This window comes from Erigeron canadensis, chromosome 7, assembly GCF_010389155.1.
Source record: "Erigeron canadensis isolate Cc75 chromosome 7, C_canadensis_v1, whole genome shotgun sequence".
Taxonomy (NCBI): Eukaryota; Viridiplantae; Streptophyta; class Magnoliopsida; order Asterales; family Asteraceae; genus Erigeron; species Erigeron canadensis.
Genome location: NC_057767.1, coordinates 7,431,782 through 7,448,416, shown reverse-complemented (window position 1 = coordinate 7,448,416; position 16,635 = coordinate 7,431,782). Strand labels below are relative to the sequence as shown.

At 33.4% G+C, this 16,635-nt stretch overlaps 3 protein-coding genes across 4 annotated transcripts; all 3 read left to right on the top strand.

Annotated features, from left to right (window-relative positions):
- Positions 1–6,687: 6,687 nt before the first annotated feature.
- Positions 6,688–7,224, top strand: LOC122608887. Its single transcript, XM_043781960.1, has one exon. It carries the CDS (start codon positions 6,688–6,690, stop codon positions 7,222–7,224), a length of 537 nt encoding a protein of 178 aa, XP_043637895.1.
- Positions 7,225–7,347: 123 nt separating this feature from the next.
- Positions 7,348–7,893, top strand: LOC122608886 (protein ALP1-like). The gene has a single exon (XM_043781959.1). The coding sequence runs from the start codon at positions 7,348–7,350 to the stop codon at positions 7,891–7,893; it is 546 nt and encodes a 181-aa protein (XP_043637894.1).
- A 2,984-nt stretch (positions 7,894–10,877) lies between these two features.
- Positions 10,878–13,042, top strand: LOC122608068 (cytochrome P450 81Q32-like). Of its 2 annotated transcripts, XM_043781154.1 has the most exons (3): positions 10,878–11,344; positions 11,600–11,797; positions 12,252–13,042. In XM_043781154.1, the coding sequence occupies exons 1-3, from the start codon at positions 10,889–10,891 to the stop codon at positions 12,864–12,866; spliced, it is 1,269 nt and encodes a 422-aa protein (XP_043637089.1). In that variant the 5' UTR covers positions 10,878–10,888; the 3' UTR covers positions 12,867–13,042. The 2 variants fall into 2 exon arrangements, with proteins under 2 accessions (XP_043637089.1, XP_043637088.1); XM_043781153.1 differs by having other exon boundaries at positions 10,878–11,797.
- Positions 13,043–16,635: the final 3,593 nt, after the last annotated feature.

Below are 16,635 nucleotides of genomic sequence, written 5' to 3'. Positions count from 1 at the left end.
TTTTACAAGTAAAGAAGTCTTTATAAACTTGGGATATTAGATTGCATCACGAACCCAAAGCAATTCAAATTTGGCAAGGAAACGTATAAGACTAGATCGAAATTGATATGATGTAGCATAGTTTACTATGTTTATACATCAAGGTACTTTTATATAGAAAAAAATGACGGCATACGTATTTTAAGACTATGTTGATTTTCTAAACAAACTTACCTCTTACAAGTACATAAAATAAAATAAAATAAAATAAAAACGTTTTGATAGATAAAATTTAAAATCATAGTCTACATCCATAAACGTGCTTATTACAACTTTCTATAACCATAACCTTTACGAGTATGACAAATATTATGAGCACTCAACGTTCTATAAGTAAACATTCATGAGTAAGCGCAACAGAAGAATCGAATATGTAATTAAATTAATTAACAAAGATAGAATTGAAGCATCTATCTTTGTGCAAAACTTACAATAATATTATTAATAAGATTGTTATTATTGTTTAAGGTTTAAAGTAAAACCCCTCTACTATCTCACACTAGACCCCCCTTATACCGTATGTTAGTACCCGAATCATGAACCAAACAACCCTTTGTTTAATACCCTAAAAATCAAAAACCCTTTGGAGATGGGTTTCAGCCGAACTAAAGAGGGAGAGAAGAGAAGAGTTTTTGCTTGTGTAATTATGTTAAAAACCCTTGGGAATAACCGTCTATTTATAGGCTAATTAGTTAGAGTTTTAAATTTGATGGGCAAGCAACTTCAAAGGCTTTCCAAGCCTTATAATTTTCGGCCCCCATCAAATGGAATTAGGAAACAACAATAATTCCTAATTACACTTAAACACCTCCTTTTTAATTAATTAAATAATATTAACCCTTTAATATATTACTCTAATATACTAATTAATAGTATAGAGTTACCGTGTCATTTCGTGTGACCCCATAGGCTTAAATTATTTTCAAACATGCCTTTATTATAATGTGATCACATACCAACACTATGTTAATTAATAGGTGATCAATTTCATTTTTAACATATGTATATATGTTTGTTGCTGGTTTTTATGGAAACATAAGAATGACATTATGTTCGAGATGAGCCAGAGCAACAACACTAAAGTGTTTCATTCTATAGTATCGTTTTATTTTTTTGTAGATTTCTAGTCGTTGTAAAAACGTAGTTTTTATTGACACCTTTGGTTATGTATTCCTACTCAAATTTTTTTTTTAACGGCAAATTTGGGCTCAGCGGCATGCCTCTTCATATACCCAACCCCAATTCCAGAGAAAACTCATTATGAGAAAACCTCTGTCTCCATCACATCACGGTTTTGAACTCAAGACCTATCAGTCTCAGACTCCACCATGTACCAATTCATCTAATATCCTCTTACGCAACCTGCCGGAACCTTAGTTCGTTAAGGAAACAAAATTATGAGACTACAATGAAAACGGAAGAAAAATTTTTTCATTTTAAATGGCTTTTATCGGGTTAATATGCTTTCATACATGTAGGTAGTTGTGTGTTCGAGTGGGTTTTTAGTTGTTTGGTGCTCTTTTTATTTTTTGCCAGATTCGTTCGTGGCTTCGAACTTCCAGTTGCGTGTTGTTTAATTGGTTGCTTTCAAATCGAATGATAATCTAAAAACTATCATCTTACTTAACTAAGAATTTATATTATAATATTAAACACGTAATGAGATATCCTAAATATTCTAAGAATTATAGAGTTTTTTACAAGAGGAATGAATTAGTCCGGTTAAATGGTCCACATTATATCCTAATTTATATTATAATATTAAACACGTAATGAGATATCCTAATTATTCTAAGAATTATAGAGTTTTTTACAAGAGGCATGAATTAGTCCGGTTAAATGGTCCATATTATATCCTACCTTTCAAAAAAAAAAAAAAATGGTCCATATCCTTTTTCTGCCTTAAATTAATGACAAGTGTTTTTTAGAAGAAATTTCAGATTAGAGTTAATGATAAGAAGGATCAAAAACACATGGAGAAAATGGGTAATTGCTGAATAGGAAGTTGGAATTAGTATGGTATGACTTTGACCATATATACATAAATTTGACCAAGAACAAAAAGATTATATGGGTCAATAGCAGACTAAATAAAGATGGATTACAATATGTCAATATATAACATGTTTTAGCAATATTTGCACAGCCAAGACTTTCTTTGACACATACAAATTTGACTTACCAAAATAATCCAAAGTCATGCTCGATCAACTTAAGTTCATGCAACCAGTCACTTTCAGATAAATGTAAATGCATCTCCATACATACCCTTGTGGGCTTTTGAGGATTTGGCCCTGATAAACCTCTGGGAATAAAACTTATAGTAGTTATAAACAAAGATTTAAAACTATACACATAAGTATGTATATATATGTAAAATATTTATTTGAAAACTAAAATTTTGGTGAAAACCAGAAAAAAGTTGTCAAAACACACTTTTATCTGAATTTAACATAATGTGTTTTAATTGTGTTTTTAAAAACACAAATGTTTTGTGTTTTTATTGTGTAATCTAAAAACACATTGTGTTAAATTTTAAACCACAGTGTGTTTTAGATAAAGCGTGAAAATCAGAAAATTATTCAAACACACTGTGATATGAGCTTAACACAATGTGTTTGTGTTATATTCAGATCACAGTATGTTTTAATCAGTTTTCTAGTTTTCACGAAATTTTTAGTTTTCAAATGATCACAACCCGTATATATATATATATATATATAAAAAACAATACAACTAATGATTATAGATTAGTGATTAGTGAATATAAACAACTGGCCTGGGAATAAAACTCGTTATAGTGGTATGTAAGGATTTTGTGTTACCTTTGCAAAATTAAAAGGTTAGTGTAGATAGTGTAGTTTGGGCCGGTTTGGATTGTCCGTGTTCAACCTTGCCACAAAAAAAGGAGATCAGATTCAAAGATACGATGAGTTTGAATTATTGAATCATAAGCAAAGAGGGGTAGATTATATTAGCTAATGTCTCTCAGCAGGATGCCTTACACGGAGCCAATGTTTCTTTTTCTCGACCAATTTGATAACAAAATTTATTTCTTTTAATTAAAGTTAGTATATTTGGGTGTGTTTTTAGGGAATAATGAAAATCAAATTTACCATTAGAATCTTTGAATCAAATGGCGTGGAAGTAAATTATAATCCTCGGTTAACTTGTCCAGCATAGGCTGTATAGCACCTTCGCTTCAAAATCACTAGAAAGAGTTTATATAAGAAAAACGAAAGAGTCACATTTAAGCCCAAAACATTTTGGGTCATTTAGGCCCAACCCACCAAGGAAGTGTAGAATGAGATCGCATAAGGCCATATCAATATTAATCAAAGTTCTGTTGTGACTTGTGACTTAGTGAGTGGTGAAAATTATACAATTAAGATATTCCCTAGAAAATGAAATATTGTATTATTAATATCATCGATATATGTCTTTATATCGATATAATGAACAATGATGGTGTCTTCTCCAAAACTTAGTCTCCTAATTATGTGGCACTTAAATTTATACGAGAGATAGTGCATGCGTGTTACGGCGGTGAAATGTTAGGGGTGATAGGTCAAGTCATAGAGTATGATAGCTAAATGCCTTAGTCGTATGAGCTCCGTCATCAGATTTAAAAATTCGGCGAAAGTTTATCAAATGACATCTCTAATGAAAGAGCATGAAATTTTAAGAACACCCATACAATTTTTATAATTTATTGACATACGGTTTTTGAGATAAAAGATTTTGAATGAATTATAGAAATAAAATGATTTACGGAGAAGAGAAAAAAAATTAGTGGTTGAGATTTGAGGAGAGAGAAAAAGATGGGTGGTTGAGATTTAAGGGTATTATAGGTATATTAGGTAAAGATATTTAAATTAATGAATAAGAAAAACTTTTAGTTAGTTCAAATCATCTTTTCTTAAAAAAAAGGGGCAAAATACTTTATAAGATAGTATTAGAAGTATTATGGTCAGTTATTTTGAGAACTCATAAAAAAAGAACTCAAGAACAATTCTGGACCACACATTCTTTATCTCTCTTCAATTAAATATGAAAATTTTTCCAAATCATTCAAAATGTTTTATCTCACAAACCGTAAATCGTTAAACGAGACAAAAAGCATGGGTAGTCTTAAATTTTCGTCCTCTTTCATTAGAGAGTTCTAATTCAATATACTTTTGACGACTTGTTAATTTTTGTTTTCTTTTTTGTACTTACACGTGTGTAGGTTGAACAAAAATTATGACTCAGAGCGGGCTTCGTCCTTAAGGATATTCATAAACAAAAGCTGGTGGGGGTGATAGGTCATTGAGGGTGATAAGTCATAGTGTGATACATTATAGAGGGTGATAGGTCATAGGGGGTGACCGGTGATGAGTGATTCACCTAATGAGCTCCGCCCTTAGCCTTTATGGCTCTGCCATGGACTGAACAGGCTCCGCCCTTTGGCCACCATGACTCCGCCATGGAATAACGGGCTCCGCCTTTAACCTTCATTGTTGTGTACATATGTTCATTTACTAATTTACATGTGAAAACAATGATCCTACACATGTGTAGGTATACAAGTACAAGGGGAAAAAATACAAAAATTAAAAAGTCGTTAAAAGTATATCGAATTGGATCTCTAATGAATGGGGACGAAATTTTAAGATTACCCATACTTTTTTTTTTGTCTAACGATTTACGGTTTGTGAGATAAAATATTTTAAATGATTTGGATGAATTTTATTATTTAACTGAAGAGAGAGAAAAATAAGAGAAATATGTGGTCCAGAATAATTTTTGAGTTTTTTTTTTGAGTTCTTAAATAATCTTTTCTCTAAAAGTATTAGATTTATTCATAACACTTTCTTTGTATGTACGTCTATTAGACTTTATGTGGCATTCAAACATTACTAGATAAAACCTAACAAGACACAAATCAAAAGAGAACAAAAAAATTTTCTGAAAGTCTTACCAGAAAAAGTGGAAAACATAAAAGGATGCTTAAACTCGCAAGGTATTATGTATTTCACCTCCTAATGACCACGTCACTTAAACTCCTGAAGTTGCCACAGTTTTTATATCTAAATCAACATATTCGAAACCTTGTGTAAACAACATACATTCACTTTGTATAAGGGATGCTTAACTTTAAAAAAGATATTTATAGCTTACGCCTGCACTCTTAGAAAAATATATCCAATAAAAAGAAAATATATCCAATAATTTAATTTTGCTACTTTGCTAGTGTTGAACTACTATTGAAGGACGAGTGCACGACTTGTTGTATTGTTATGTAACATAACATAATCATTATACTTCGTATACTCCATATAAACTAGAATAATCATGTAAAATATTACTCGTATAATATAATATATATGAAAAAGGGTACATTGATGGAACCTCTTAGTTCATGTATCTTTTTGATACCTACATATTCCCCAGCAAAGATAATATTAAGGTATTAAATTAGTTAAATTAGTCACAAATTAATCATGCTTTTGACAAGATTTGAATATGAGTTTCCCCCAAAGAATGGCGGCTGATGACCATCCAACCAAAGTAAGATGGTTATAAGCTGGAAAACTGTTTCTCTCACATTTAAATGATGCAACTTTAACATGATATTAGAAAAAACAGGGTTTCAAGTGTCGATATATAAGGCTTAAGTGCAAAAACAGTTTGTTTAGATATAATGAATTTCATCATATAACAATTAATAACCTAATTTTTTTAACATATATCTAATGTATCTAAATGTTTTAAACATATAATATAGATATGCTAAAACCTAATGTTTGTTGCACTATCTTCTTACAGTGTTAAAACATGTTTAGCATTTTATACTTTTATTTATCATTTTTTCTTCTATGTAGTAATTTAGTTTAATTTGCTATGTATTGAATAATTTGTATAATGATTATTGAAATTAATGGTTTGGGATAGATCGAGACCTAAAACTAGTGTGTGAATGAAATATATATATGCAAAAGGTCGGAGGTCCTTTTTTACCATTTAGGTAAAACTTGGAAGCAACCTCTCTACCTTAGTATGGTAAGATTTGTCTACATCATAACCTTCCTCATATACTTTCAAAGTATTAGGACTCAAAACCCGCAGAAAATGACAATGAGCAATTTCTTTCTTTATTTTTTTTCTTTTATTTTGTATGTACGAATGAAATACTTAGTTTCGAAAGACCCAAACTTTGACTTCTCTTTCGATTTCAAAACGTTTCTCATTAAGAATTAGGGGTCGACTTCCTTGCATGTCCATAAAATTAGGGGTCGACTTTCTCAAAACGTTTCTCATTAAGCATAAGGCCCGTGCTTATACGTGCGTTTCCCAGCGTCCGACCCGCGTCCTGGGAGTGCCGCTATTAGCACCATTGCGTCTTGGCCTGTGTCTTGTGTGTTTCTCCCAATTGTAGACGAGCGGCAATGCATGTGTGGGTCCCGAAAGTTAGGTAGCCGTTGCCAAATAAAAAAAAAACATTTTTTAATCCAAATTTTGAAACCAACGGCTAGTTGGTTCAAGTTTTTTTTTTTAATTTCTTATTCCTATTTAAACCTCATTACACTACCATTTCAAAACACAACAATCTAAACATATCCTTTCTTATAACTTTTAAAGCATTTCAATCACACACTACTACCAAAAATGTCTGGTTCATCATCATCATCATCATCCTCTAGTGACGATTACGAATCAAACGATTACAAAGTAATCAATAATGTTATTACGCAAATGAATGTTGTTTTTAATCCCCAAGCCATAGGTGTGTGTCTTAACGTTATCTTTGATGAAGAAGAAAACCAAAACCAAGAAGTGTCAAGTTCTTCAAGACCCAAGTTTACTAGAAGGGTGATCTCGCGAGATCACGTGGCTGCCGCAAAGCTTTTATACGATCATTACTTTACGCCAGAACCAACTTACCCACCTGATATGTTTCGTAGAAGGTTCCGAATGCGAAAGGAAATATTTCTGCGCATAGTGCGAGACATAAACTCCTTTGAAAGCAGTGAACCGCTACAGAAACACTTTCAGTTCGTCAACAAAGACGCGACATATGCTAATGGTCATCCCGGTTTCAACATTTTCCAAAAATGTACTTCTGTTATACGCCAGTTAGCGTATAGCTTTAAGGCTGATGCTTTAGATGAGTACTTGCAGATGGCTCAAGATACGGGCTATTAGTGTTTAGACGCTTTCTGCAAATGTGTGATACACCTGTATCAACACAAGTACTTGAGAAGGCCAACAGAAGCAGATATCGAGCGGTTAACTGCCAAACATGAGTAGGTTCATGGTTTTTCGGGGATGCTTGGTAGCATAGATTGCATGCATTCGGGTTGGAGGAACTGTCCAGTGGTATGGCAAGGGCAGTACACCCGAGGCGACAAGGGACATCCAACAATCATGCTTGAAGCGGTTGCTTCATATGATTTGTGGATCTGGCATGCCTACTTTGGCCCTGCTAGTTCGAACAACGTCCTCAACGAGTCAGATTTTTTCGATGATTTGCTACAAGACAGGGCTTCTAAAGTAGAGTTTTCGGTGAATGGGGAGCAGTTTACAAAGGGATATTACCTAGCAGATGGTATTTATCCAGAATGGGCTACTCTTGTTAAGTCATTCAAGTGCCCGATGGACCTGAAAACCACCAAGTTCAAAAGATACCAAGAAGCTGCCAGAAAGGATGTCGAGCGAGCATTTGGGGTTCTTCAAGGTCGTTGGCAGATTATTGAACAATATGCGCGGCCATACAGTACCAACAAGATAAAATGGATCATGTTATGTTGTGTGATTCTGCACAACATGATCGTTGAAGATAACGGCCGTGCAATTACAAAGTTTGAAGAATAGTTAATAGCTAATACTACACTCCCAACCCGTACGTGAACTGAAAGGTGTTCAACGCAGCTTCGTATGTACGGGGAGCTTCGCGATAGAATGGCTCATCATCAACTCCGCAATGCTCTGATCGAACATGTTTGGAACCTCCCTGAACACGGCCGTCAACGTTGATGTCTAGTTTTTAATTTGCTAATAATGTCGTTTTTCACAATTTATTTACTTTATTTTTTTAGTGTAATGTTTAATTTTATAATAAATGTAATGTGTTTGTTTTAATTATAAAATGTGTTTTATTAATTTTGTGAAAAAGAAAAATGGAATAATTAAATAATAGATGAATAGTGGAAGAAGTGGGGAAGAAGTGGGTAGTATAAGGCCTATACTTATAAGGAACCACTTCTAACCCACTTCTAACACTATTCATTACTTCCAGACACACCAAGAACAACCCCTCCTTATAACCCCCACTTCTAACACTATTCATCCATTATTATATTATTTCATTTTTATTTTTCACAAAACTAAAAAATCTTTATTTTTTTTTTTTTCAACGGAAACTTGCTCAAGCCGGACCCACCACTTGCACTTCTACCGCGTTCGAAATTGGAAGCAGCCGCCGGACGCAGCGCCTAGACGCGGTGGTGCTAGTAACGTCCGGGACGTCTAGCGCATCCGACGCCCAACCGACGCTTTATAAGTATTGGCCTAAGGAGGGGAGTGTTCTTGGGGTGTTTTTGGAGAGAGAAAGCTGATGAATAACGGAAAAAGTGGGAAAAAAGTGGGGAAAAAACGGTACTTATAAGGAGAGGCCTAATGAGGATTGGAACAAAAGCCTAAAATAAACATGTCATAGAAATACTTGGGCTACAAGATATGAAAAATGAAATGCAGACTATAATATCACTTGGGCCCCGTTATACTTGTGATTAGTAAAAGTGATCAGTCAACGCTAAATTTGTTAAAAGGGATCCCCATTCTGATAAATCTAGGATTAATCATTTACAACTTATAAACCATACATATTTTATAAGTTTTATAAAACAAAACCCCAAAGTTTATAGTTAAAAGCTTAAAAATTATTAAATAGTTAGACATTTATTATAAAGCTAAAAAAATATGGTTTTAATATGAAAGATATAAATTCTTTATACAAATTCTTTATACGCATTCAGTGTATTCTCCTAGGCTTCAAGAATTGGATTTAATATTTTTCATATTTTCATATACATACTTTATTATATAAATGGTGATTAAAATATATTTTTAAATATTAGATACCCATAATAAATATATTTGATTATCGATTCCCTACTAAAGGTTTGTGAAACCGAAAAATAGTCGTAAGCAGTGACACCACATTTCTTGGTGTTTACTCTGTAAATTTGTATTATCTTATCTTAACATTTTGGTCCACAAGAAGTTGCGCACGTACACATGCATACAAGTCACCGGCCTTTGAAATTCGAACGCAAATACAATCAACTATTATATTAATATACTAGACCCGATACCCGCACGATGTACGGTAGCTATATAAATTGTATCATAAACAATTCGATACGTCTCAATTCGTGGGTATGAAATAAATTGTGGTTAAAGTAAACCGATGATTGAAGAAAAGTTATAATAAACAGTATTGATAAATATAATATATGTTTAGTTAAAGTTTTAGATTTATCTTAAATTTTTACATTTACATCAAAATCGAAACTTGTAAACATAGTGGATGACGACAAATAGTCTTGTGAAACTCAAATTTTTTAAGTCATGTTAATAACTTATAACTTTATAAGTAACAGGAGTCGAAAAATATAGAAAGAAGAAGAGACAATTTTATTAACGTAAAAATAATCAGTTTAATAAGGTTATAATGAGTTTTTTATTCATAAGCCAAGAGTTGAGGTTTAAATCTAAGTCTATTAATAAAATTGAATCCATATACAATTAAAAAACTAATTTAATATAATAAATAAATTAAAAGGACACACGTCGACCAAGGATTACGTCACATGTCGTTTCAAGAACATTTCACTTATGTTTTAGTCTATTGGTAGATATATACATTTAAGGGAGCCTTAGGAACAACAAAGGTAGCAAGTAGGCTGCCAAGTCGCTGTATATTTCGATTTAAACGTGCATATTTGATTTTTTCATGTTTTTACTTAACGTTGATTTTTTTATTTATTTGGCAGTATATTCATTAGTATTAGTTTTAAATAGTCTTTTGAACCACTTTTTATTCTCCGCGTTGTAAGTTTTTAGTTTTACGATACACTTTTGCGTTTATCTTTACACATATGTCACCGATCTAATATACATTGTAAGTTTTACATATCGTTATATTTCCTGGGACAACGCCTGGGTTCAAAAACTAATTTTATATGTAAACAAACTTATATAGATATGTTTTAATAAGTAAATGGGAAATAAAAATTAACAAAAGTGTTAAAGCTCTCACAACATGCTAAACATAGCAAAAAATATTTAAAAATTCTTTAAAATTATAACAATATAGTAATTAGCGTTACTTTGTATGAATATGATGCTAGTGTTAAAAAATTTATGCTATGAATAACTTGGAATTTTGGTTCCAAAATCATAACAAAAATTTATGCTAGTGTTAAAAAATTTAGTATTTTTATATTTTGTGTAAAGTGTATACAGTACAATTAAAAGGAAACATAATTTTAAAACGATCATTGAGAGTCAGGATTTAACATTAAAAGGTGTCGATCCAGGATTTAACATTAAAAGGTGCTGATCGCTTGAAAATTGATAATTTGATAGGTAACTAAAATTAAAAAATCAAAGTTAATCTAAGCTTTAAAATTAAAAAGTTGTACTAGTTGGAGCCTTGTATAGGGGCTGAGCATCCCCTAGCCACGTCTTGAAAGCATGCTATCTTTATTTTTGGGAAGGCACCTAAAGTACTCAATTATCTATAAATATCCAATCCATGAATGTTACCAAGAATACCATAACCAAACACAGACACAAATTAACCATGGATGAAACTCATCAATTCTTCATTTTTCTTTCATCTTTGGTCTCTCTCATTCTTATTTTCAAAATGTGGATACACAAAAAAGAGATCAAAAACCTTGCACCAAGTCCACCTTCCATCCCAATAATTGGCCATCTTCATTTAATAAATGGATCAATCCATAGAGTCTTACACCAACTTTCTTCCAAGTATGGTCCCGTAATGGCTCTTAGATTCGGGTCACGGCCCGTTCTTGTAGTCACCTCATCATCAGCCGTGGAAGAATGTTTCACAAAAAATGACATCATATTAGCCAATAGACCACTTTTATTAAGTGGCAAGTATCTTGAGTATGACCACACCACAGTTGGTTCAGCACCTTATGGTCATCTTTGGAGAGACCTTCGTCGAATTATGACCCTTGAACTTTTATCAACAACTCGAATGAAATCTTTCACGGGTGTTCGAGAAGATGAGGTTAGATCATTAATCAAGAATCTTCACCAAGATTCTTTTCATGGTTTTTCAAAAGTGGAAATGAGGTCAAGAATTCAAGGATTGTCATTTAACATAATTATGAGAATGGTTGCTAATAAAAGATATTATGGGACACAAGTAGATGACTTTGAGGAAGCTAATAAGTTTAAGAAAGTCATTAAGGATGTATTTGAAATTAGTGGGGCTTCTAATCCTGGAGATTTTATTACATTTTTAAGATGGATTGATTTTCAGGGTTATAAGAAGAGGATGATGAAATTACAACATCAAACCAATAAATTTACACAAAATCTCATTGAAGAAATTCGAAGTAAATGGGCCGGTTCTTCGTCTGAAAAGAGAAGAGACAAGACGTACATTGATGCTTTGCTTTCTTTGCAGGAACAGAACCCGGAATACTACACGGATGATATAATCAAAGGCAATATATTGGTATGTACTCGTGTATATATATAATGTTCAATTCATAGCCTACTTTATCAATTGCAATGCATATAAAATGTCTTTAAAGATATCCTAACTTTTAATAATTTGTCAACATATCCTCATAAACTTGATACTATTTTTTTTTATCCAAATTACATAGTGATACGAAAACAAACAATTTAAATGTCACGTAACAACTTGATAGGCAAGTGGCATGACTTTTAAGACTTTTGCATACCTTAGTGGTCCTGTCTTAAAATTTTTCTTACATCCATGAAACAGACTTTCAATTGCCAGCCACTCTAGCATTATCGGCAGCAAGGAAAAGTCACGGTTCAATCTTTGACCGTTACAAATTAAAAAAAGAAAAAGACATACGTCAAACTATCGTCGTAAAGTATCTCTACATTCCTTGTGGATCTTATTAACTTGTTATTACCGTTGCATTCTTTATATATAGACATTGCTACTAGCGGGGACGGACACTTCATCAGTGACGATAGAATGGGCTATGTCTCTTCTATTGAACCATCCTAATGTACTAGAGAGAGCTAAAACAGAACTTGATACGTATCTTGGACATGAACGTTTGGTACAAGAAACCGATATTCCAAATATACCTTACATCCAATATATCATCAATGAAACACTAAGACTATTTCCTGCGGCACCAATATTGGTGCCACATGAGCCATCACAAGATTGCACCATTGGGGGTTTTGATGTTGCCCGTGGCACGATGGTGTTGGTAAACGCATGGGCTATCCATAGGGACCCAATGGTATGGGACGAGCCGTTAAGTTTTAAGCCAGAAAGGTTTGAGAAAGTGGAAAAAGAGGGGTATAACTTTATACCATTTGGTATGGGCCGTAGACAGTGTCCAGGGTCAGGGCTTGCCACTCAAGTCGTGTGGTTAGCGTTGGCATCGTTGATCCAATGCTTTGATTGGAAAAGGACTGGTGAAGAGTTGGTGAGTTTATCGGAAGGAAAAGGTCTAATTATGCCCAAAAATGAACCTTTGGAAGCAATGTGTAGACCAAGCCAAAGAATAAGTCATATTCTTAAGGAACTATGAGAAAATCGTATCATTAAAACCTATAACTAACTTCCTTTTAATTAGTCAGTTGTAAATTACTTACGAATACGAAGTATATGTTTTGTAGTTATTTTCTACTTCTAATTAATGTATTTTCTAGCATCTAAACTTTTGTAAAATAATAATAAATTAAGTTGTTATGATAGTGTGGGAAATATGTATCGTCTTCCAAAAGTTCATAATAAATGAGTATATATTTATTTTTTTGAAAATTAAGTATGTATTCACAAGTCCTTGCAAAACCGCAAGCGACTAATATAGTTACAACGTAAGTATACAGTTGAAATTTACCCAATCATACCAACTAATACTAGCCTGTTTACTTCTATTCTTATACCAAAAATATCCAAGAGACTTAACATTGTGGAAGATCTTCACCGAGCAAACCTCGACGTTGTTGAACCTTTTATCATTCCTTGCTTTCCATAAACACCAGCACGTAACCCGAATGACACCTTTGTACACCTTTCTACCTGTTTTGCCAAGCCCAGATGATTTATGTAAATCTACCAGATCCTTGATTGAGAAGAGGATGGGCTAACCAGTTTTGCACCACGACCCAACTAGTCCCCAAACCACGTTTGCAATCCTACAGGAGCACATAATATGTTCGATGTCTTCATCTGCCTCGTCACATAATCCACACAGCGAGTTAGCAACAAAACAGTTCCTGGATCTGAGCGAAATCACAGTAGGAACTCGATCCATCACCCAACTTGATAGCCGTTTATAAAGCTTGGGTTTTGGCCGACCCGAATCCAAACCGGGTTTGGTCAACGAAATAGAAACCGGGTTGACCAAAACTTGAACCGGTTTAAACTCGTTTTTGGGTCAAACGTGGACTAGTTTTTAATCACGTTTTTTCCTAGTTTATTTTATCCAAAACTGAGCCCAGCCGGATCTCATCCAGCCTTTACCTGGTCAGAATACTATGCTCAAACTAATTTCAAAGCGTTACGTTTTCTAAAAACTGAACTAGTTTTGGTCAGACCAAAGTTTGACTAGGAAAAAAAATGGGTTTTTTTCTTGGAAACTAGCGTTGTACCCGCGCGATGCAGCGGGGAATAAGAAAAAAATGCCGGTGGTTTGATGGTGGTTTGTGGGGCGGTGGCGATGAAAAAGAAAAAAAAAATAAGCCGGCAGCAGTGGATGGTGGTTTGATGGTAGTTTTTGGGGCGGTGGTGGATGGTGTTTATGGGGGGAGAAAATCAGAGAAGGGGGGAGGGAGAGAAAATCGGAAATCGGAGGGTTGACCAAAACTTGAACCGGTTTAAACTCGTTTTTGGGTCAAACGTGGACTAGTTTTTAATCACGTTTTTTCCTAGTTTATTTTATCCAAAACTGAGCCCAGCCGGATCTCATCCAGCCTTTAACTGGTCAGAATACTATGCTCAAACCAATTTCAAAGCGTTACGTTTTCTAAAAACTGAACTAGTTTTGGTCAGAACAAAGTGTGACTAAGAAAAAAATGGGTTTTTTTATTGGAAACTAGCGTTGTACCCGCGCGATGCAGCGGGGAATAAGAAAAAAATGCCGGTGGTTTGATGGTGGTTTGTGGGGCGGCGGCGATGAAAAAGAAAAAAAAAATAAGCCGGTGGCAGTGGATGGTGGTTTGATGGTAGTTTTTGGGGCGGTGGTGGATGGTGTTTATGGGGGGAGAAAATCAGAGAAGGAGGGAGGGAGAGAAAATCGGAAATCGGAGGGTTGACCAAAACTTGAACCGGTTTAAACTCGTTTTTGGGTCAAACGTGGACTAGTTTTTAATCACGTTTTTTCCTAGTTTATTTTATCCAAAACTGAGCCCAGCCGGATCTCATCCAGCCTTTAACCGGTCAGAATACTATGCTCAAACCAATTTCAAAGCGTTACGTTTTCTAAAAACTGAACTAGTTTTGGTCAGAACAAAGTGTGACTAGGAAAAAAAATGGGTTTTTTTATTGGAAACTAGCGTTATACCCGCGCGATGCAGCGGGGAATAAGAAAAAAATGTCGGTGGTTTGATGGTGGTTTGTGGGGCGGCGGCGATGAAAAAGAAAAAAAAAATAAGCCGGTGGCAGTGGATGGTGATTTGATGGTGGTTTTGGGGCGGTGGTGGATGGTGTTTATGGGGGGAGAAAATCAGAGAAGGAGGGAGGGAGAGAAAATCGGAAATCGGAGGGTTGACCAAAACTTGAACCGGTTTAAACTCGTTTTTGGGTCAAACGTGGACTAGTTTTTAATCACGTTTTTTCCTAGTTTATTTTATCCAAAACTGAGCCCAGCCGGATCTCATGAAAAAGAAAAGGGGGGAGGGAGAGAAAATCGGAAATCGGATGAATGTATGTGTGTGTAATGAGCGTGATGGAGAAAAAATAGGGTAGTGTAAATTAGGAGAGCATAAAAGACATTTTAAATGTAGAGGTGTTGAAAGAGGGTGGGATAGTTTGCTTATTAATGGAGTATAGATGACAGAGATATTGAATCATTGATAGCAAAATAACCAAACTATAAACAGGTTAGAAAACATGAATCGTAACAAAGCCCAAAGTTTAACAAACAAATCCCTTTATGTACTTATGTTACAAAGATTGGGCTTCTTTATTGGGCTCATTAAAAACTAGAAAATTAAAATTTAAAACATTCGATGTAATAAAATGGGTCTAGAAACCGGTTTTTATTGTTTTAAACTAGTTTCAATACTACGAATTGACTATATATTACATATGATTATGATTATATGTTTGTTTATGTTAAAAAATTGAATTGAATATAAAGTTTTAAATACATTAAACAAAAAATTTAACATCTAATATACATGTTTTTTTATGTACTTAATATTATAATCTTATGACATTAGAAATTAGAGCTTGGCATGTGCTTCGAGTGCTTCCAATGAATTTGAAAAGAGTGTCTTTCTATATTCGTACTATGTGCACATAATTAGTAAGATTACTAGGACACGATCTTTAATGAGATTTATTAAAAAAATTGATTGAAATCATATAAAACTTATATTATTTTTAAAGTTCTTAAAGTTAGAAATACAGTGAGGAGTCGATAATTAAAAAAATACAGTGAGGAATCTCTATTTATAACTATAACTAGTTTTAATACTTGTACGATGTACGGTAGCTATATAGATTGTATCTTAAAGAAATTCGAATATGCCGCATACATGATTCGTAGGTATGAAATAAATTATGTTTAAAGAAAACTGATTATTGAAACTAAATATAATATATGTTTAGTTAGAGTTTTGGACTTACTTTAAATTTTTAGAATCACATTAAAATCGAAACTTGTAAGCATAGTGGATGACGGCAATAGCCTTGTGATTTCGGACTGTAAACTCAATTTTTTGAAGTCTTCATGTTAATTACTTATTATTAAAAGTAATATGAGTAATGAGAGTTGAAGAATTGAGAAAAAAAAAAAGAGACAATTATTAATGAGATTACGATCAATCATGTTTTTTGTATTAATAAGTCAGGAGTTAGTTTAATTCTAAGTCTAATAAAAAAATTGAATTTATCTACAACTATAAAGGCTAAATTAATAAATTAAATAAATTAAAAGTACACGTATCGATCAAGAATGACGTCACTTATCGTATCAAGAACATCTCAATATTTTAGTATATTTTATTTTAGTTTATTAGTAAAAGTAGATATAAATATTTGTTCATATTAAAGATTACCTTATGTATATTAAAATTAATATAATACTTAATAACTAATATTGTTATTCACGATTTTCTACATCCATCACT